The 23,948-nt window shown below is 41.3% G+C and overlaps 1 protein-coding gene across 1 annotated transcript; it reads left to right on the top strand.

The window, feature by feature from the left end:
* The first annotated feature begins 20,020 nt into the window (after window positions 1–20,020).
* On the top strand, window positions 20,021–21,699 carry LOC138898950 (uncharacterized). Its single transcript, XM_070185060.1, has 2 exons — window positions 20,021–20,201; window positions 21,368–21,699. Exons 1-2 carry the CDS (start codon window positions 20,021–20,023, stop codon window positions 21,697–21,699), a joined length of 513 nt encoding a protein of 170 aa, XP_070041161.1.
* Window positions 21,700–23,948: the final 2,249 nt, after the last annotated feature.

Here is a 23,948-nt window from a genome sequence, read left to right as displayed (position 1 = left end):
GCTGCCCCTGACAGCTGAAATGTAGTAAAAGAAACTCCGATCATATCCACAATACCCATAGTATGGAGAATACAGTAACATTTCTCTAGAAATCCCTATGCATCCTCGGTAGCTATGCCACTGAAATTAAGTGGACTGTGCCTCTTGAACCTCTCAAGCCTCTTCTGCTCCTCCTCTAATGCCCTGGCCTAACCGCAAGATCAACCGGAATAATAGGTTGTATTGGCACCACACCCGGAACCTGACCAATGTGAGCCCGCTGCTCTAGAGTACGGGCGGTGGGAGTTTGAGATCCACCCCCAATCTGCGAAGTGGCTGGTGCAACAAAGATAAATCCCTCTTGAGACAATGTACCAAACATGCTCAGAAACTTCGCTAAAGTCTCAGGAAGTTCGAGGGTAACAAAAGGCTCCTCTGGTGCCTGTCCCCCAATCAGCGCTACTGACGGCCCCTCAACTGCTGCTCTGACAGGTGTTCTAGCTGCGGCGGGTGCCCCTCCTCAGCCTTTACCTCAGCCCCGGCCTCTTGCGACTCTAGCACGGGGCATGAATATCTGCTCAACTGATTCGGTAGCGCATGTCCTCACCATTTGTGAAAGAATAGATATACAAAGGCTCAAACTTCGAAATTAACAAATCTGCCTGGAAGGAATGAAAGAAATAAAAAAATTCCTAATAGTTTTATAGCCTCTTGAAGATAAGTATAGACGTCTCCGTGCCAATCCGCAAGACTCTACTAAACTCGCTCGTGACTCTTAGAACCTATGAACCTAGAGCTCTGATACCAACTTGTCACGAACCCAAACTCCCTCCGTATAATGTCATGACGGCACCTAGTCTCGAATACTAGGTAAGCCGATTACTATAACAATTAAGCCAGTTTTTAACCATGATAATTTGAAACATAGTTTAATATGAATACCGAAATAAGAGCGAAATGAGCCTGCACGACAATAACTATAACAACCTCTCAAGACTGTTAATACAGAGTCACAAACTCTAGCTAGGTACATGGAAAGATCTCAAAGATCGAAATATAGTATTGTTCAAATAACAAGCTGACAGTACAATGAACAGAAGGAACTCCAAGGGACTGGGACGACCAAACAGCTCTACCTTGAATCCTCACGACCAATAAGCTAACTCTGTCTGACTCTGATATCTCCAATACCTAGCTCTGCACACAAATATGCAGAAGTGTAGTATGAGTACACCACGGTTAATACCCAGTAAGTATCAAGACAAATCTTGATGGAGTAGTGATGAGGTACAAGTCAAGACACCCACTAGACAAAATAACTTGTGCAGTATAGAAGTATAAAGCTAATAATGGAAAGCAGGAATCAGTAAATGGCAACAAAAATCAACATGTGATATAAATAGTAAAACAATAAGAACACCGTGAAAGTACCATTGAAACCAAACAAGGAACACAAATGAAAACTAATTAATCAAGCCATTCTAACACAAGTTCGCAATGAAATTACCCGAGATACTTCATCTCATAGCGACAAGTCACGGGTTTCAACCCACTATCATATGCTCACGGTACCTTTTGCCCGTATCTCAAATCACAATTGCATGGACAACTCACGTACCAATATCTAAGTTCACCCAGCATGATCACATGCTCACATTCACAATCTGCCCGGCGTGGTCACAGGCTCATAATCACAATCTGCCCGACATGGTCACAGGCTCAATAGCAACATGGAAACAGATAATACAAGAACATATGGGCATGATCAATAAATGTCAAGTTTCATACTCCTGAGCTAGTATTAGTGGCATTCTATGGTGTATGCTTGTGCGAGTGTACTACTGCAGCACAAGTCAACAAGTAATATCAAAGACATCGAGTAGCTCATCGAGGCAACACAAGAAGTCAGGTAAGGTGTATGATATATAGACAAGAAAAAGAACACCATCACACAAAAATTACCAACACAATGTCCCTATGCAATCACACATCATCCCTGACATTGCCACCCTTATCTCTCTGATAGCCACCCGTATCACTTCGATAGCCACTCGTACGGACTTTTTGGGTTGAACAGTGCGCTGGGGAGTAAGTGAATAATTTTGCAGAAGAAGTGATTTCTGCGGCCCACTTTGCGGCCTCAGAATCACTTTGTGGGCCACAGAATAGCCGAAGAGTGAAGCAAGAAACTAGGCAAGTTTGGATGGTATTGTGCGGTTAATTATGCGGTCGCAAAACCATTTCGTGGGCCGCACATTGACCGTGGAGCCAGCATAAATATTTTTCTGGAGAGAGGTTCTGTGGTGCATTATGCGACAGCAGAACAGGTCTGTGAACCGCATCATGGCCGCAGAGTGGGGAAGAGTTGCCCAGTTCCGGAGGGACATTTAGTGGCCCCTTTTGTGAACCGTAGAAGCATTTCGCAGTCGCATATGCGACCGTAGAGTGGGTTTCAGAGCTTTATTTTTCTGGTTTTCATGACCCGACCCTATTCCATTAAATAGATGCTATGGACCATTTCTTAAGTAAAACCTTGGTATTTTGAGAGTGAGAGAGTGCTCTGGAGTGGAAGAGGGTTCCACAATAATTTGTTCTTTAATTCTTGATCAAATATTGGAAGATTAACAAGGGAAACTCGTTATGTCTTCATCCTAGAGGTAAGATTCTACACCCTAACTCTCAATTTAGAAATTCTCCTAAAAATAGGTAATTAGTAAGGGAATTCGTGGGTAAGGAAGTTGTTCATTTTGCATGCATGTGTTATCAAGGGATATAGGAAGATTGTTGAGCTAAAAATGGTAGATAATGGGTTGTGGGATCATGGAATTCACCATAGGAGGACCTTGAAACCTTAATGCACACGTAGTGTTTGATAAAATACTCAAATGAGCTGGAACCATGATCATCCTCCTAATATTTGGTTCAATTTGTTATCTTTCTGAAATAGATCAAAGTTTCTATGATTTTTGGAACATTTTAGAGTTTAAAAAAGCTCAAGTGAGGTATGTTGGATAAACTCTTTCCTTAGAATTGAACCCCACAATGTCATTGTAACTCCCAAGTTACTCATTATGAATCGATTATTCCGAATAAATGTTGTTTCAAAAGACTTTTGTGTTCAACATATATTCCAAATGTTCTTGTTAAGTTGTAATACTATTTGGTAATGTATTCAAAGTATTGGTTGCTTAGCTAAATGCTATGGTTTCAACTTGCATTTCAAATTATAGCCAGTGCCAATTGTGTATGAAATCTCATTGCACTTAAGACTCTTGTTTGATCATATGTATGCTTATTGTCTTTGGACATAAATGCCTTGTTGTTGAATATCCATGATAATGATTAAAACTGGAATAATGAGCTTGAATTATGAAGCACGGCCAATATGCCAAGAATGATATTGCATTATGGCCGATGATGTCAATAAAATGAATGACATGTAAAAGAATATGAGTTGAGTGGTAAATACTTTTAATAATAAATACTTTGTGAGTATCGATTAGCCACCAAGGAAGGGTAGATTGGAACAACCTAACCCCGAAACTACACGTGACGGTGTAGGAGTGATTGAGGGGTAAATCCCCATGTTAATGTGATTAGACTGTTTCTCCTTATATGGGATGAGATTGGGTGTTGAGATAGTTTCCCCTTAAATGGGATGAGATTATTACTAGCTAGATGTGATGTAATGTCGACCCACATGACATTGTGGTGAGACAGCTTAGCCGATTGGGTTGAGATCGGACGCCATGTCGCACACATGTTGGTATTGTGAGCATATGTCTCCGGGTGAGACGGCTTAGCCGGTCGGTCTTAGATCGGACTCCGTGCTAAAACAAGGGGGTATATCGGTGCTAAAGATCACCCAACTTAAATTATCGAAACCTACTTGAAATTTACTTTTCCCCTAAAGTGACCCTTTGATACCGTTTGAGTCTCTAATTGATATCATGTTTTATTATTCGTTTACTATTGATTGTTGCTCATTCTATTAAGAAGGTGTTTAGTTTTACATACTAGTACTATTCCATATATACTAACGTCACTTTTGCTGGGGGCGCTGCAACTGTAATGGATACAGTTGGTTCCATAGCAGGTGGCATCGATCAGTGATAGTAGCACACCCTCTCTTAAATTGATTTGGTGAGTCCCACTTCATTTCGGGGTCCTGTATCCTTTGTACATAGCATTTTGAGGTATAGACGGGGTCTTGTTGCCAACACTGTCAGCGCACTCTTTTGTTCTTGTTAGAGGCTCCGTAGACTTAGTGTGAGTTGTATATTTTTTTGGGAAAGTTAAACTAAAAATGTTGTAATTGTATCACCTGTCCCACTTTAACTATGATGTACAATGTACTGTTTTAAACATTTGTTAAGGGCATAACTAATGGAAATGAAATGTTGTTGTTCTCTTTATTTTGGTTGAGTTGGGTAGACAGCACTGTGCATGATTGCTCGACTGAGGTAACTCAGTTGAGCGCCGGTCGGGGTTTGACAAACTTTGTATTAGAGCCTAAGGTTTTAAAGTGTCCTAGGATGTCTCGGAGTCGTGTCTAGTAGAGTCTTTCTTATCTGTGTGTTGTCAACAACATCTATAATTAGGAGGCTACTTGGGTATTTAGGAATAATACCCTTCTTTGATATTCTAGATCGTGCGATAAAGCTAATTGTAAGATTGTTCCTCCTTTAACTCGTGCATTGCTCTAATTTTCAGTATATGGCACCGAAAAAGAAAGCAAGAACTGGCCAAGGAGCCAATGCCACCCTAGGAGTGGCAGTTGACCCTTTACTTAATGATGCGGGTGAACACCCGAGGGGTAAGAATATTCCCACGACTATTACACTGCCTGATTCCACTACACCTGGTTAGACCGCACCAGTTCTTGCACCTACTAAGGGTGCAACGATCCCTCCAACTGATATTCCAGTTCCACCTCTAGTCCCAGCTTCTGGTGCCGGTGTATCGGACGGGGATCTTAGAGGATCCATACAAATGTTGGCTCAAATAGTGTCTTCCTATGCCCAGAGATCAGATGCTGCACACCCTTCTTCTAGTCAGGCAGGGGATTCCACTAGTTCTAAGGTGAACAGATATCTCCAGTTGGACCCTCCAGTGTTCATAGGTACTGATCCTGAGGAGGAGCCCCAGGATTTTATTGACGAGATATACAAGACCCTCCGAGTTATGCGTGCTACTGAGACAGAGGGAGCAGAGTTGGCCTCCTACCACCTAAAAGGGGTGGCCTATTCTTGGTTTGAGATGTGGAAGGATTCCCGTGAGGAGGGGAGCCCTCCGGCGAGATGGAGTGAGTTTTACGATGCTTTTATTGATCATTTATTGCCTGCCGAGACTAAGGCAGCCCCTGCCGCCGAGTTTGAAAACATGAAACAAGGTAGCATGAGTGTGTGGGCGTATCATATGAGATTTGTGCGCCTGTCCAAATATGCCATCTACATGTCGCCTACTATGGAGGCTAGAGTGCGCTGATTTGTGCAGGGCCTTAGCCCCTTGGTTATTAATGAGGTTGTTACAACTGCCTTGATTTCTGATATGAACTATGGTAAGATGGTGGCATTTTCTAACGCCACAGAGACGCGCAAGCTGAAGAATAGAATGGAGTAGGAGAGTAGCAACAAGGCCCGGTCAGAGGGCAACTTCAGTGGTACTACTGGTGGTGGTGGTGGTAGGACAGCTGTCAGGGGAGGGTCATCAGGGTCGTCCCAGTCTTTTACTCAATCTTTAGTTAGTGCACCGCCATTGGGACCCAATCAGCAGCAAGGGAACCGTTTTAGGCCCAGCCCGGGCAACAGGGGATCTTACTAGCAAGGTCGGTCTGGTGGGAGATTTTAGCAGCAGCGAAGGCTCCCATGCCCTAGGTGCGGAAAGATGCACTTTGGGACCTGCTATATAAACTAGCACATATGATACGAGTATGGTATGAGGGGTCACATTCAGAGGGATTGTTGTTTGTCTCACCAAAGCATGGGCAGAGGTACAACACAGCCAGCCAGTTCTGCAGTCGCGCGGGTTTATAGGGATTGTGTTGTCACAATCAATAATAAGTACCCCCTGCCAAGGATAGATGACTTGTTTGATCAATTGCAGGGTGCTAAGTACTTCTCCAAGATCGATTTAAGATTTGGGTATCACTAATTGAAGATCAAGGAGCAGGATATTCCAAAAACAGCTTTCAGGACCCAGTATGGGCCCTTTGAATTTCTGGTAATGTCTTTCGGGCTAACAAATGCACCCACATCTTGCATGGATCTTATGAATATGGTCTTCAAACCTTTCCTCGACTCCTTCGTGATAGTGTTCATTGATGATATTCTTGTTTATTCGCGGAGTCGGGAGGACCATGTCGATTATCTCAGGGTAGTTTTGCAGAATCTGTATCAGCAACTGTTGTATGCGAAGTTTTCGAAATGTAAATTTTGGCTCGAATCTGTTACGTTCTTGGGTCATGTTGTCTCTAGAGAAGGAATTTAGGTTGACCCCTAAAAAAATTTAGCTGTGAAGAATTGGCCTAGATAGACCTACTACTCTAACAGAGATTCGTAGTTTCTTGGGCTTAGCTGGATATTATAGGAAGTTTGTGGAAGGCTTCTCTACTCTTGCCTCTCCGTTGACTAAATTGACGCAAAAGGTGGTTAAATTCCAATGGTCAGATGCTTGTGAAAGGAACTTTCAAGAGTTGAAATCAAGATTAACTACGGTGCCGGTGTTGACTCTACCAGAGGGTACATATGGATTTGAGGTATATTGCGATGCTTCAAGGATCGGACTTGGGTGTGTATTAATGCAACGGGGAAAGGTGATAGCGTATGCTTCTAGGAAACTCAAGAATCATGAAAAGAACTATCCAACACATGACTTGGATCTTGCAGTGGTGGTATTTGCGTTGAAGATTTGGCGACATTATTTGTATGGTGTCCATGTGGACGTATTCACGGACCATTAGAGCCTTCAGTATATTTTCAAACAGAAGGAATTAAATTTGAGGGAGAGAAGATGGCTCGAGTTACTCAAGGATTATGACGTCGACATCCTATATCATCCGGGGAAGGCTAATGTTGTAGCAGATGCTCTTATCCAGAAATCTATGGATAGTTTGGCTCACTTGGAGGCATATCAAAGGTCGTTGGCCAAGGAGGTTCATTGGTTGGCTAGTTTGGGAGTTCGTCTTGCGGACTCTGGTGAAGGAGGGGTAATTATGCAAAATAAGGATGAATAGTCGCTTGTGGTGGAAGTCAAGGAGAAGCAATCCAATGATCCATTGTTGGTACAATTGAAGGAGGGGATTCAAAAACATAAGACCATGGCCTTTTCTCTTGGCGTGGGTGATGGTACACTAAGGTACCAAGGGCGACTATGTGTTCCAAATGTGTATGATCTCCGGGAAAGAATCATGACCGAGGCTCATACTTCTAGGTATTATGTACACTTGGGCTCCACAAAGATGTATCATGATCTTAGGAAAGTCTATTGGTGGAATGATATGAAGAGGAATATAGCGGACTATGTGGCGAGATGTCCAAATTGTCAGCAAGTGAAGGCCGAACACCAAAGGCTCGGTGGGTTGGCACAGAAAATAGAAATTCCAATGTGTAAGTGGGAAATGATTAACATGGACTTTGTGGTAGGGCTACCTCGCACTCCTCGCAAATTAGACTCGATTTGGGTAATTGTGGATCGACTCACGAAATCAGTACACTTCTTGCCGGTTAAGGCTACCAACACAGCAAAACAGTATGCTTAGTTGTATATCAAAGAAATAGTCAGGTTGCATGGAAGTCCAGTTTCTATCATTTATGATCGGGGGCCACAGTTCATGGCTAATTTTTGGAAGAAATTTCAGCAAGGTTTGGGTACTCATATGAATCTTAGTACAACCTTTCACCCGCAGACTGATGGGCAGGCAAAGTGGACTATTCAGATGCTTGTGGATATGTTGCGCGCTTGTGTTCTTGATTTCAAAGGGAGCTGGGATGATCATTTTCCACTAATAGAATTTGCCTACAACAATAGTTATGATGCTAGCATTCAGATGGAACCGTTCGAGGCTTTATATGGTAGGAGATATAGATATCCCATTGGGTGGTTCGAGATTGGGGAAGCAAAGTTGATAGGGCCAGACCTCGTGCATCAGACTTTGGAGAAAGCTAAAATCATTAAGGAGTTGTTGAAGACTGCTCAGCATTGTCAGAAGTCCTATTCGGATGTTTGTCGTAGGGATTTGGAGTTCAAAGAAGATGATTGGGTATTCTTGAAGGTTTCCCCCATGAAAGGTGTAATGTGATTTGGTAAGAAAGGGAAATTGAGTCCGAGGTATGTCAGACCGTACAGAGTCATTCAGAGGATCGGTGAGGTGGCGTACAAGCTTGAGCTACCACCTGAGATGCCATTAGTGCACCCGGTACTCCATGTGTCTAGGTTGAAGAAGGTAGTTAGAGATCCATTGGTTATTGTGCCAGTAGATGCTATTAAGGTTAATAAAGAACTGACCTATGAAAAGATTCCAGTTTCCATTCTTGATAGGCAAGTCCGAAAGCTAAGAAATTTAATAAATTGCCTCTGTGAAAGTGTTATGATGAAACCAGTAGGTTGAAGAGGCCACCTGGGAGACCGAGAAAAACATGAAAAAGAAGTACCCTCATTTGTTTGAACAGCTATGTAATAGTTTCTATGAAATTATTTCCTATGAACTATGTATAACTTGTACAGTTTATGCTTAGGGTATTTCCTATCTAGTAATATATTGCTTATGAGGCCAAAGTTGGCGTTGTTTCATATTCTGTTGCATCGTTGGATTATGTACATGCTATTAGGAATGGTTTTTTTTATGGGTATGTCGTGCACCACACTTATAAGCAGGAGGCTACAAGGCATTTAGGATTGTCACTCTTTCTTCGTACTCTAGATCATGTGGTAGAGCTCAGTTGTAAGAATTCAATTTCCTAAACTCTATCCTATTTATAATACGACGATGCCTACATCCAGAAAGGCAGTTGGTAAGAGATTGAATGTGGCTATGGAAGAGGTGAGTCAGAGGAACTCGATTTTGCATGATGTTTATGATGGATAAATGTAAGGTCTTCAGCAGATCATGTGTGTACTAAGACGTGTAAGCCTTTTGATAAGGAGTATTAAGGTAGGAATATCTAGCCACCCTTATGGTGAATGACAATGAGAGATTCAGAAGATAGATACAAGTTTCGACAAGTAAAAGAAGCAATATGAAGAAGGGTACGAGGCGCCCAGCTAATGAAGATTATTAGTATTTATAACTCAGGCTGAGGAATATAAGCCTTTTGAGTTACCTGCATTAATAACAGAGGTATGTATAATTAGCCACACCCATCTCAGTTATACCCTATTGGGGGCTAAAAGGTGTAGTTTAAGAAAAGGACAGGATATCAGGATCCGGCTAGGGTTAGAGTAACCTAAAATGGTGAATGGATTATTTGTGTTAGTTGATATTTCCGAAGGATATTACAAAGGTGATAATAGACCTCCTTGTGAGACATCCAAATGGTGCATTCTAAAATAGTACAACTAGATATGAGGACTACAAAGATAGGCACTGAAAGCCTTGAAAGGATAAATATTACCTTAGTATGGCTTCCCTAGTAGGGAGAAAACGTTAGGCAATTCGAAGAACCAGTGGATAGAGCAAGGGGAGCTAAAAGCAAAAGAATGTCTTGTTGAAGTTTTCAGAATAAAATGATAGAAAGAAATGTTCGCAAAAGAAAAAGAAGAGAGTTAATGAAGCCTTATGAGTAAGATGTGATACATGGATGACAACGGAAGATTAAAAAAATAAAATGAATGACAGTATTACAGAGTCTATAGTCAAGTGACGGAAAATACAAGAGGTGACAGGCCTTGAGACAACAAAAGAGTATAGGACATAAATTCATATCCTCATTTCGAGAAATAAGTTTGTGACTCCAACACGACTACTAGAAGGAAAAGTTAGACCCCAAAGTAATAGAAATCAGTATGGACTGATGAAGAAGGTAAACTAACCATGAATTAGGGGCTAAGTAATTTGATAACCGTCGGTATTGTGAGAATTTCAGATTTCGTCCGGCGATAATAGAATGGACAACAGAAGAAGATTCATGAGAAATTTAGAGAATGGTCTTTCAGGAAGACGCTTCCCTAAAAAAAGCAATGTGAGTAAAGTTAAGCTTAAGGGACTGTAAGTACCAGTTATACTAAGTGTCACCTTCGCGAGTAAGGAATTTTGTTATCCTTGGTACAGAAGGATTACCACGAGGCGAGTAAGGATCATCGATGATGTGAAAAGATGCCAAAGATGAAAAGGTAAAACATCTATACGTAGATCATCGTAGCACTAAATCTTAGTGCTCCCTTAAAGGGGGGAATATGGTGTGATGTGGCATTAAGTCAGAATTAAGTGGTTCTAGTAACTATAGAATGGTAAAGGAAGAATACGATAAAAATGAGAAAGAGATGAGACTGCACTCATTCAAATCCTACAGATATGCTATGATTCTAGAACATTATGCAAGCACAACGTCAAGGAGAGGAAGTAAGGGTTCCTACCTGAGATGTTATTTATAGATAAGGAACCAGTGTGAGACATAAGTTAAGACAAAGGAAATAACCCAAGTAAGATTACGCGGAATATTGATATGAGAATTAGCCAACGAGTAGTTAGTAGTTGTCTTAGGAAGAGCCTAGTTATGGCTAAAGAAAAGGACACCGACAAATCAACAGATTGTTCAAGATGAACATAGTGAACCCCAATATGGGGAATTCAGTCTCGCAGATACGACATCGTGGTCCTTGGAAATTATTCAGACAAGAGTTGGGGTAGTTAAAGGTACCATATGAATGTCATGGAAATAAAAAATAGTCTCACTGGGAAGAGAGAATTGATCCCAGGGCATAAACAAAGGATTAAATTGTTACAAGATTGTATCCTGGATATTCCATAGTGTCCATGAAGGGCTAAAGTAATAACTAATACCATGAGTCACAGATCGGAAGATAGAATAAGCCAACATAAAGGTTGATTAGAAGGAAGAGGAAACTAAAGAATTATATCAACCAAGCAAATCAGGAATATGATTATTGGCCTAGAAAATTATAAAAATCATGATTGAGAACCTTGTAGGATAATCTTTAATATCAAAGGCATAAGAGAGATAGTACAACAAAACCACCATGTTCTATAACGACCCTATGATAAAGACAGTTAGAAGAGTACCAGCGTCGTAAAATGTCAGCATGGAGCTACCACCAGATTGTGTATGCACCAGAGGTGCAAGTATTATAAGAGAGCTTCAAGTTGGGGATGTGAATTATACCTGTGTGGAAGGGAGGTCATGAAGGAGATAGAATATATGATGCGAGACTTTAAGGTAAATAAGGTAAAGGTGAACAACGTACGAGATACTCAAATGCAGAAGGTTGTGAATAGTCCATACTTCGGATAGAACGTTAGAAGCACGGGGATTCAATATCCAGGAATGATAGCGGCATCGGCAGTGGCATATCATGTAGCCTATCGTTTTTAGGTATCAAGAGGTCTAGTTAAGAGAGTAAAAGAAGAGTTAGAGATGATATGATATTTCGCTTGATGTTCCAGAATAACACACGGAAATCTATGGTGCAAGCAAGTTGAAGGAAGGTTGCAAATAATATAAATAGATATATGTAGGTCGTAAGCTAAAGTATGGTAGAGCGACAAGGTTTTAGAAAGACAGGAGTAAGGATAAGAAAAGGCAAGTAAGAAGGTGAAGAAAATGAATAATTCCTCGGGGTTACGCCAATGAAAACAAGAGAGCTGATGGTTTGTCTAAGTTATAGAAAGTTCCGTATAGCCTGAATAAACTCAAAAGAGTTTAAGACTAGTAGCATTTAAAAGAGATGGAATGTTGCCCTGGTAGTAGGATGAAGGTGTAATTGTCATAGATGAAGGATGACATTTTGACCTTCGACTGAATAATGATTTCATGAATTATATAGGATTAAAATACCCACATAAGGTAAATAACGTTGGGATGCTATGAAATACGATTATGGATTGTAGATTAATATTGAGGTGAATCAACAATGGATGGAAAAAAGTCACAAAGTACGAGATGAGATTAGGCCATCAGTCTTAAGATGAACAGTAATGAAGAAGCATGAAAAGGACTTAGATTTAGACATATAGGATAAGCAACGAGAGTAACGTGGAGTTTGGTAGAAGACCTCAGTAAAGATAAATCGAAGTAAGAGTGATGGTATACTAACCTACCTAGATGTAGTAAAGCCATAAGGAGAGATAACCAAAGCTATGAAACAAGATATACCAATATTCGTAAGTTCAACAATGTACCGAGTGAAGAACTTCAAGTATACGTATAGACACCTAGAGGGAAAGCTTGTCATAACTCTATATATGTTTACAAAGTGAAGCCTAGATATTGGATAAAAGTTGAAGGAAAAACGAGAGAAGAGTCGCATAAGCACACATACAAGGAAAAAGTCGTACAGGCTGCATGACAAAAGGTAGTAACAGTTACGAGATTGGAAGGATTCCGACCACGAGTCGTGGTGTGAGAAAGAGGCCTAACGGGGGGAATTCCCTGGCCTTTGGGATTCATTCACAGAACATATGCCTTGATGACAAGAGGAGTACTAAAGTATTAGCAAGAGCTATGGGTTATGAGAATGATAAGTGCATCAGTCAACATTCGAGGACGAATGTTCCAAAAGGGGGAATGATGTTACACCCCATATTTTCGTATGTGAGAGTGGAAGGAATTGCCCCTGCCATGTGTATCCAGGGTCTTCCTAGTAGTAGATTGTATGAAGACGAAATATCCATCACTTGAAATAATATCGGTAATTCAACCGGTCAAATTTGCAAGGCTAAATAGATCTCTCCGATGACATCCTTCTGTGACCCATCGAAATCCCTTACTCTCACATGGCTCTCTTTTATTTCCCTCAAATGAATGCCCAATTCCCGCATAGTAGAGAACGGGCAAATGTTTACTCTGGATCCTCCATCGACAAGAACCCAAGATAAACTTTGTCTCCACACTTGACTGTGATATGCAGAGTGTTGTTGTGATCCATACCCTACACAAGAAGTTCATCCCTCTCAAAGGAAATCTTGTTTGCCTCGACCATCTTCCCAGTGGTTGCTGCTAGCGCCTCACTGGTATTATTTCTCGGCACACTTACCCTTCTTAATAGTTTCACCAAAGAATCCCTATGACTGGCGGGGATCATCAACAAATCCATAATTGATATGTGGGCAGGAGTCTTCCTCAACTATTCTTTTACGGAATACTCATTAACTAGCATACTCTTCCAAAACTTTGCAGCCACCGCGTCTGTTACGTTTCTCCTCTAATTCTTCTCTCTACTCATGTTTCCACAGTTCACTTCTTCTGGAGCGTAAAACCTTCTTGACCTAGTCATCCCGTGAGCAGCCGCAGTGTCTTTCATTTTTCCCTTTTCCCTTTGACTGATACGTCCATGGAATTGTTTTATATTCTCGACTCCTTTCATCTTTAACGGTGGTGGTGAACTATTCCTGGTATGTCTGGACCATCACAGGAGGTTTCAACTGCAAAGGATCAATGGAGTTACCCGAGGGGGTGTTCTTGCAAATTTGACATTCCTAATAGTGTCGATAGTCCCTTTCAAGTCATAGTCCTCGTCTAATATGATCATGTTGGTTCCTTAGTTTCTTTGGTTTGGTAATGGGTTACGATTTACATTTGGTGGGGCTGGGGTGCACTGGATAGCTCCACTATTGAACAATAGTTAGATCTCATTCTTCAATCTATAACAATCCTTGGTGTCATTCCTAGGAACTCCTGAATGATAGGCACAACATTTGCTGACATCAAAATATTTGGAGTGTTGGTCTGGGATCCTTCCTTCCATCGGGTATATTAGTCCAACTCTTATCAATTTCTCGAATAGTTGGGCTAAAGGCTCGGCAATTGGGGTGAAATATCTGGGATTCCTTTCTTCAATGTTTGGGCATAGCCTGGGTGCATGGGCAGGTCTACTTTGGTGGGTGGTGGTTTGAATTGGGTATATGATCGTTGTGGGTTTGGATGTACATTGGCTCAAGGCGGGTTGTAGTGGGTTTGAGCATTGTAGTATGGTTGCGTGTTATATCCTCGGGTATAAGTGGGTTGGTGTGGAGGACGAGTGTTTGTGGGGTAGGAGTTGGTTCGACGAGGAGGACTTAATTGATAGTAGGGGCAATCGTTGTTACTTCCTCTTTCTTCTTCTTCCCACTGTGATGGAACCATATTTTATAGCCTTGCTAGTAGCATGTAGCACGACTATTGACTATATATTTCCTGAATTAATACCTTTATCCAAGAAGTCTCCCATTTTAACCAGTCAGGAAATTTTTGACCCATCATACCCATCATATTTTCGAAATAAATTCCCTTTTGAGCATGGATAAAGTACTTGGTTAGCTCATTATCATCCAACGGAGGTTGAGTTCTGGCAACTTCTGACCTCCAGCGGTGAGCATATTCTTCAAATGATTCAGAGGGCTTCTTATGCAGATTCACCAAAGTGAACCTGTCTGGAGTGATCTCGGTGTTAAATCTGAGGCGATTCATAAAATCTTCCGCCATGTCCTACCACTCCCTCCAATTCCTGGGGTCTTGTCGGGTATACCAAGTAAGAGATTCTCCAGTCAGACTTCCTATAAATAGTTTCATTATTAGCTTTTCATTTCTTCCCACTCAGACAAACTTGTGACAATATGCTCTCAAATGAGCGTGGGGGGTCATAAGGTGTGTGTATAGGAGAGTTTGGTGGATTCGTGGGGGTTACTGGTGGTATAACTTGAGTTGTGGGATTTGTGGTGATCGTAATTGAGGTATTGGTTGTTTTTCGGGTTGATGAAGATAAATGGTCATGGATTGAATCTAAGGAAGGGAAGCAAGGTGGTTGTGGAAGTGTTGTCACGACCAAGTATGCCAGCTCTCAGGTCTGTTATACTTCTTCTCTCAATGACTCCATTTTTTTTCCATTCTGGCAACGTGTTCATCATTCCAGGTATCGTCTTTTCCCCCCGATCCCCCTGGATTGTCGGCTACTACCAAAGCATTTTTGGACGGGTCATATGTTGCAGTCATCTTTCCCTTAGATCTCAAATTATACAGTGGTTCAACTAGTTTTAGGTATCAACACAAACCAACCTCTGTTTCAGTGATAAGAATAAAGCGCTAAAACGAGAAATAAAGAAAAGTAGAAGTCAGTTTCAGGGATTGTACAAATATAAGCACATAAAGCAGTTAGTTCACGTATTAAGACAAATGTGTTTCCTAAGATACAAAGGACCTCTCTTTACCGGAGGTAAGCCTATATCGCGAGCATTTGACAAACAATCAGATTTTGACACATTCAGATCTGGAGCAAACTTTGATTTTCATTGATAGGCTTTGTGGGTTACAATAAGGCTTCATCACTTTCTCCTATCCTATCATGATCTCTTTCGAGAATGAGTTCAAGTAAGGGTGATGTATTAAAACATTATCACTTCAACTAGTGTTTCAAATGAAAGTCTATTATGCTTAACTTGGAAAGAAAACCCATTGTGCTTAAGACTCATATTGCTCATATACATTTGAGGTCTTGATTCCAAATTCCCTTAATTGTTTATATCCTGTGATAATGTTTGGAAGTGAAAGAAGTGAGAGTGAGATATAAAATGTGGCCATGGTTGTTGTAAGTAGTGCATTTGAGTTTAATTCGGGTTTCAATCGTAAATCACCATGCTCTCCTTTATAAATATTTCCAATGTGATTTGAGTTCTTACATACTAATGATTTGAAATTGTGTATTGCCCTTTTGGAAAAAGTATTTCAAGAATAAGTGGTGTATCATTCATTTATGATTTTAACTTGTGCTTCAATTGCTAGTCATTTTGTTCCATTCTTTGGAAAGGAATCTATTGTGTTTAAAACCTTCATTACTGATGAACCTAAAGTCGTGATTTCTGAAATATTCATATGTTGATGTTTATCATGATGATCCTTAAAAGTAAAGAAATGAAGGTGTGGAATATGAAATACGGCCAACGTGCCATGAATGAAGAATCATACATATGGCCACTAAAGCCAAGAAAATAATGATGTTGTGAATGGTTGAAAGTACTAATGAAGCTATATATAGTGTGAAACGGTTATGAGGTGAATATATTTGTACTTATGTTTCCCTTGTGTGCAAACAAAATATTTTTGGGAGTATCATTAGCGAACCGAGGAAGGGTGGGTCGTAAGGCCCACACTCGAAACTACCCGTGCCGGTGTAGGTGTTGATTGTGATTATTCTCCTTATTTGGGGTGAGATTGATGTGTTGAGATTATTCCCCTTAATTGGGATGAGATTGTTGGTAGCCCTGGATTTTATGTCGACTCACACGACATATGTGGGGAGATGACCTAGCTTGTCGGGTGGTGATCGGACCATGTTGCGCGCATGATGGTTCCTACTCTTGGTAACACCTTTCTTTATTTTGCATCACATGTCAATCTACATTGTTCGTGGCCGAGATCAGATTCCGTGCTAAAAACACAATGGTATATCGGTGCTAATGATCTCCCAACCAAAAATAATATTACTTTCGTGTCTTGAAAATTGTCATGTTTTAACTTGGCATTTGGGTATCGTTGAATGTTATTTGCTGATTTCATGATTATTCCCTTCTTATATTGTCATTCTATTTCGAAATAGGACATTTAACTTTATATACTAGTACTATTCCACATGTACTAACGTCCCTTTTACTGGTGGCGCTGCATCTTCAATGGATGCAAGTGGTTCATCAGCATACAACTTTGATCTTCGTTAGCAGTTACTCTATTCAGTAGGTTTTGGTGAGCCCTACTCTGTTCCGGGCCTTATGTCACTTGACATTGTACTTTATGTTTTGAGGTATAGCTGGGACCTTGTCGCCGACACTTTCATACTACTCTTCTGTTGTACTTAGGGCTCCGTATACATGTTGTGGGTGGTGTTCAATGTTGGGTTATGAACTACACGTGTTGGTATTTGGCAAACCTATTTTCCCTCATAATTATGAACTTGTAATATTTTGGAAATTGTAAAATGATTAACCTTTGAGTAATGGAAAAGAATGTGGATCATTTTACTATTCTCATGCTTACCTCTTGTTATTGGGTCTTATATTGTTCATGGGTAAGGTTGGGTAGAAGGCATCAAGTAGGCTTGCTTGAGCGGGGTATCTCGCAAACTCGCCGCGGCTCGGACTTTTTGGGTTGAACAATGCACTGGAAAGTAAAGGAAAAATTTGGGTAGAAGAAAGGCACTTATGCGGCCCACTATGCGGCCGCAGAATCACTATGCGGACCACTATGCGGCCGCAAAATCACTCTGCGACCACTATGCGGCCGCAAAATCACTCTGCGGACCGCATAATGGCCGCAAAGTGAGGCATGCAACTGGGAGTTTTTTATGTCATTTCGCGGTCCATTATGCAATCGTAAATTGATTTCGCGGGCCGCACTCTGATCGCATATCCAACTTTGAGATTTTTGGAGAGAGGTTCTGCAGCGTATTATGCAACTGCAGACCAGTTCTGCAGTGCATTATGCGATCGCAGAACAGGTCTGCGAGCCGCATAATGACCGCAGACCGAGTCAGATTTTCCCGGATCCGAAGGCCAATTATGCGACCTGTTCCGCGAACCGCATATCCATTCTGCGGTCGCTTATGTGACCGCATACCCTGTTGCAGAGCTTCATTTTTGGGTTTTCATAACCCGACCCTACTTCGTTAAATAGATGATTTGTACCATTTTTGATAAAAATAATGATTTTTTTAGAGTGAGAGAGTTTTCTAGAGTGAGAAAGTGTTCTTCTACAATTTGTTCTTCAATTCTTGCTCGAATCTTGGAATATTAACAAGGAAAACTTACTAGGTCTTCATCCTAAAGGTAAGATTCTACACCCTAACCCTCAATTTCGAATTTTGTCTAGAATTGGGTAATTAGTAAGATAGGTTTTGGGCATGGGAGTTGTCTATCTTGCATGCATGTGTTATCAATGGGTGTAGGAAGATTGTTGTGCTAAAAATGGTAAAGAATGGGTTGTGGGATGATGGAATCCTCCATAAAAGGACCTTGAAACCTTAATGCACACCTAGTGTTTGATAAAATGCTCAAATGAGCTAGAACCATGATCATCATCCTAATTTTGGTTCAATTTGTTATATTTCTAAAATAGATTGAAGTTGCTAAAAATTCCGGAACACTTTAGAGTTTAAGGAAGCTCAATTGAAGTATGTTGGCTAAACGTTTCTCTTAGAATTGAATCCCATGATATTCATGTAATTTATGTAACACCCGAGTGGCTCATTATAAACTGGGTATTCCGAGTAAGTTTGTGTTGAAAGATATATGTTCAACAAGTATCCCAAATGCTTTATTCATGTTATTTTATCAATTGAGGATGTGTTCAAAATATGGGTTGTGCATTAAAAATGTTCGACTTCAAGCTAAGTTCAAACGAAGGATATTATGCCAAATTTTGTGAAGAATATCTACGTGCCGTAGATTCTTAATTGCTCACATATGTACTACATGCCTTGATTTGAATTATTATTGCTGTTGTTGTTGTTGTTGTTGATGATGATGATGATGATGTTAGAAAGTGAAAAGGTAAGCATGAAATACTAAACACGACCAACGTGCCAAGAATGATTTTATAATTATGGCCATTAGTGCCAATGAAATGAAAAGATGTGAAAGAAGTATGAAATGCGATGATTGATATAAAAAGGTTGATGTCTCGAATAAGACAGCCTAGCCGATTGGGTCGTGATTTGGACACCATGCCGCACACATGGTGGTGATTGTGGTGGAAATAGTAATTGAAATTGTGATTGTGGTCGATGTCTCTAATGAGATAGCCTAGCCGATCGGGTCGTGATTGGACTCTGTGTTAAAGGTACGATGGTAATTGATATTAAGAGTGATTGTGGTTGATGTCTCTAATGAGATAGCCTAGCCGATCGGGTCATGACCGGACTCCGTGCTAAGAGTACGGTGGTATTGTTATTGTGAATAATGATATTGTGAACGATGGTATATCAGTACTAAGAATCTCCAACCTGAAAATATGGAAATTTACTTGAAATTTTATGTGGTTCTTAACTTGATGTTTTGGTATTGTTCGAGGCTTCCATTGATTTTATGATTGTTCCTCCTTGTAATATTATTCATTATATTTAGAGAGTGTTTAGTTATACATACTAGTGCTATTCGACGGTACTAACATCCCTTTTGCTGGGGGCACTGCATCTTTAATGGATGCAGGTGGTTCCACAATAGGAGACACTGATCAGTGATAGTGGTACACCCTCTTCCAGCAGACTTGGTGAGCCCCACTTCATTTCGGGGTCATGTATCTTTTGTTCCTTATGTATTGTGTTTGAGGTATAGTCGTGGCCTTGTTATCGGCATTATCATAGTACTCTTCTGTATCTATAGAGGCTCTGTAGACAGAGTGTGGGTTATATATTGGTGCTGGGGAAGTCAAACTATTCATGTTGTGATTGAATTACTTATTCTACTTCAAACCATGAAAAATGTGTGTATTTGAGACTTTAAAATGAAGTAACTTGTGGTCAGAAATTGGTATTGCAGACATGATCATCTTATTGTCTAATTAACGAAAATGTGTATCCTATTTATTCATGGATGAGTTTGGGTAGAAGGAAATATAATAGGCTTGCTCGGTCGGGTTTATTCGGTTGAGCGTCGTTCACGCTCCCCAGTTTCGGGGCGTGACAAACTTGGTATCAGAGCCTAAGGTTTTAAAGTGTCCTAGGATGTCTCGGAGCCGTGTCTAGTAGAGTCCTTCTTATCTGTATGTTGTCGACCACATATATAATTAGGATGCTACTTGGGCATTTAGGAATAATACCCTTCTTTTATGTTATTAATCGTGCGATAAAGCTGATTGTAAGATTGTTCCTCGTTTAACTCGTGTGTTGCTCTAATTTTCAGCATATGTCGCCTAAGAAGAAGGCAAGAACTGGCCAAAGAGCCAATGTCACCCCAGGAGTGGCAGTTGATCCTATATTTGATGATGCGGGTGAGAACCCAAGGAGTGAGAATATTCCTCCAGTTACTACACTGCTTGATTCTACTATAATTGACCAGACCGCACTTGTCCCTACACCTACTGAGGGTACTACGGTTCCTCCAACTGATATTCTAGTTCCACCTCCAGCTCCAGCTTCTAATTTTGGTGTTTCTGATGTTGATCTTAGGGGAGCCATACAGATGTTGGCTCAGATAGTGGCTTCCCAGGCCTATAGATCAAATGTTGCACCCACTTCTTCCAGTCAGCCAGGGGATCCTACTAGTTCTAGGGTGAACAGGTTTCTCCAGTTGGATCCTCCAGTGTTCACGGGAACTAACCCAGAGAAGGATCCCCGGGACTTCATTATGTGTGCACAAGACTTTCCGAGTTATGTGTGCTACTGAGACAGAGGCAGTGGATTTGGCCTCCTACCGCCTGAAATAGGTGGTATATTCTTGGTTTGAACTATGGGAGGAGTCCCGTGAAGAAGGGATCCCTCCGGTGAGCTGGGGAGAGTTTGACGATGCCTTCATTGATCATTTCTTGCCTGCCGAGACTAAGGAAGCCCGTGCTGCTGAGTTTTGAACCTAAGGCAAGGTAGCCTGAGTGTGTGGGATTACCATATGAGATTCGCGTACCTATCTAAGTATGCTATTTACATGTTTCCCACTATGGAGGCTAGAGTGCGCCGATTTATACAGGACATTAGTCCCTTGGTAATTAATGAGGCCGCTACAGCAGCCTTGAATTCTGATATGAACTATGGAAAAATGATGGCTTTCCCTCAAGCAACAAAGACTCATAATTGATGAACATAATGGAGCGAGAGGGTAGTAATAAGGCCCGGTCTGCGGGCAACTTGGGTGGTTCTTCTGGTGGTGGAAAGTCAACATTCAGGGGAGGGTCGTCAGGTCCATATCAATCCTTTGCTCAGTCTTCGGCTAGTGCACCGCCATCAGGGCCCAATCAGCAGCAACAGTGGAGCCGTTTTGGGCCCAGTAAGGGCAACAAGGGCTCATATCAGCAGGGTCGTCATGGTGGTAGATTCCAGCAGCAGAGGAGGCCCCCATGACCTAGGTGTGGAAAGATGAACTTAGGAATATACTACATGGACTTACCCATATGCTACAGGTGCAGATTGAGGGGCCACATTCAGAGGGATTGTCGTTCGTCCCGCCAGGGTGCGGGTAGGGACTCGTCACAGTCGGCCTGTTCTACAGCTACTACATCCGCAACACCTCCTCCAGCTTGAGGCAATCCAACACTCACAGGGTGTGGTACAGCTGGGGGTGGAGTACAGAGTTCGGGAGGATCCGTCCGTTTCTATGGTATGAGGGGTCGCCAGAATTTAGAGGCTTCTCCAGATGTTGTCACAGGTATATTTACTGTCCAATCTCATGATGTGTATGCTCTTATTGATCAAGGTTCCACTTTGTCATATGTCACTCCTTATGTTGCTGTGGAATTTGGAATGGAACCGGAACATCTTCATGAGCCGTTCTCTGTATCTACTCCGGTTGGTGAGTCTATTTTGGTCGCGTGGGTTTATAGGGATTGTGTTATCATGTTGCATGGTCAGGATACCGTGGTTGATCTTATTTAATTCGGAATGGTCGATTTTGATGTGATAATGGGGATGGATTGGCTTTATTCATGTTTTGCCAAGCTTGATTGCCGAACCAGGACTGTTAGGTTCGAATTTCCAAATGAGCCAGTTATTGAGTGGAAGGGTGATGATGTAGTGCCGAAGGGTAGGTTTATTTCTTACCTTAAGGCCACGAAAATGATCAACAAGTGGTGTATTTACCATTTGGTCCGGGTTACAGACACCGATGCTGAGGCACCTACACTTGAGTCCGTACCTGTTGTGAATGAATTTCTGGGAGTCTTTCTGGATGAACTCCCTGGGATCCCACCAGACAGGGAGATTAATTTTGGGATTGATGTGATGCTAGACAGTCATCCTATATCTATTCCACCCTACAGAATGGCACCTATAGAATTGAAGGAGCTAAAGGAACAATTGAGAGACTTGTTAGAAAAGTGTTTCATTCGGCCGAGTGTGTCACCTTGGGGCGCACTGGTTCTCTTTGTAAATAAAAAATATAGGTCACTGAGAATATGCATGGACTATCGGCAGCTAAACAAGGTCACGATCAAGAATAAGTACCCACTACCAAGGATAAATGACTTGTTTGATCAATTGCAAGGTGCTAAGTACTTCTCCAAAATTGATTTACGATCCAGGTATCACCAATTGAAGATTAGGGAGCAGGATGTTCCGAAAACAGCTTTTAGAACCCGATATGGGCACTTTGAATTTATGGTGATGTCTTTTGGGCTAACAAATGCCCCAGCAACTTTCATGGATCTTATGAATTGGGTCTTCAAACCTTTCCTCCACTCTTTTGTGATAGTGTTCATTGACGACATTCTTGTTTATTCGCGAAGTTGGGAGGAGTGTGCCGATCATCTCAGGGCAGTTTTGCAGACTCTGTATCAACACCAGTTGTATGCAAAATTTTCGAAATATGAATTTTGGCTTGAATCTTTTACATTCTTGGGTCATGTCGTCTCCAAAGAAGGAATTGATATTGATCCTCAGAAAATTGCAGTTGTGAAGAAATGGTCGAGGCCTACAACTCCAACAGAGATTCGCAGTTTCTTAGGCTTAGCTGGGTATTACCGAAATTTTGTGGAAGGGTTTTCTACTCTTGCCTCTCCGTTGACTAAATTGACGCATAAGGCAATTAAGTTCCAATGGTCAGATGCATGTGAAAGGAGCTTCCAGGAGTTAAAATCGAGATTGACTACGACACCAGTGTTGACTCTACCAGACAGTACGGATGAGTTTGTAGTATATTGTGATGCTTCGAGAATCGAACTTGGGTGTGTATTAATACAACATGGAAAGGTTATCGCTTATGCTTCTAGGCAATTCAAGAATCATGAAAAGAACTATCGAACACATGACTTAGAACTTGCGGCTGTGGTATTTGCATTGAAAATTTAGCATCATTATTTATATGGGGTCCATGTGGATATATTCACAGACCATAAGAGCCTTCAATATATTTTCAAACAGAAAGAATTGAATCTGAGGCAAAGAAGATGGCTTGAGTTACTCAAGGACTATGACATTAATGTTCTATATCATCCGTGAAGGCTAATGTTGTGGCGGATGCTCTTAGCCGGAAATCTATGGGCAGTTTAGCACACTTGGAGGCATATCAAAGGCCATTGGCCAAGGAAGTTCACCGATTGTTTAGTTTGGGAGTTCGTCTTGCAGACTCTAGTGAATGAGGGGTAATTGTGCAAAATATGGCTGAATCATCACTTGTTGTGGAAGTCAAGGAGAAGCAATACAACGATCCATTGTTGGCACAATTGAAAGAGGGGATTCATAAACATAAGACCATGGCCTTTTCTCTTGGCATGGATGATGGTACACTAAGGTACTAAGGAGGACTATGTGTTCCAACCGTGGATGGTCTCCGGGAAAGAATTATGATTGAATCTCACACTTCTAGGTATTCCGTGCACTTGGGTTCTACAAAAATGTATCATGATCTTAAGGAAGTCTATTGGTGGAATGATATGAAGAGAAATGTAGCGGACTTTGTTGGGAGATGTCCAAATTGTCAGTAAGTAAAGGCCGAATACCAAAGGCCCGATGGGTTGGCACAGAACATAGAAATTCCAATATGGAAGTGGGAAATGATTAATACAGACTTTGTGGTAGGACTACCGCGCACTCCGTGCAAGTTTGACTCAATTTGGGTGATTGTGGACTGACTCACAAAATCAACACACTTTTTGTCGGTTAAGGCTACCGACATAGCGGAACAGTAT

This window comes from Nicotiana tomentosiformis, chromosome 9, assembly GCF_000390325.3.
Source record: "Nicotiana tomentosiformis chromosome 9, ASM39032v3, whole genome shotgun sequence".
Classification (NCBI taxonomy): Eukaryota; Viridiplantae; Streptophyta; class Magnoliopsida; order Solanales; family Solanaceae; genus Nicotiana; species Nicotiana tomentosiformis.
Note: the sequence above shows the minus strand (reverse complement) of the source record. Positions and strands in the feature narration are given on the sequence as shown.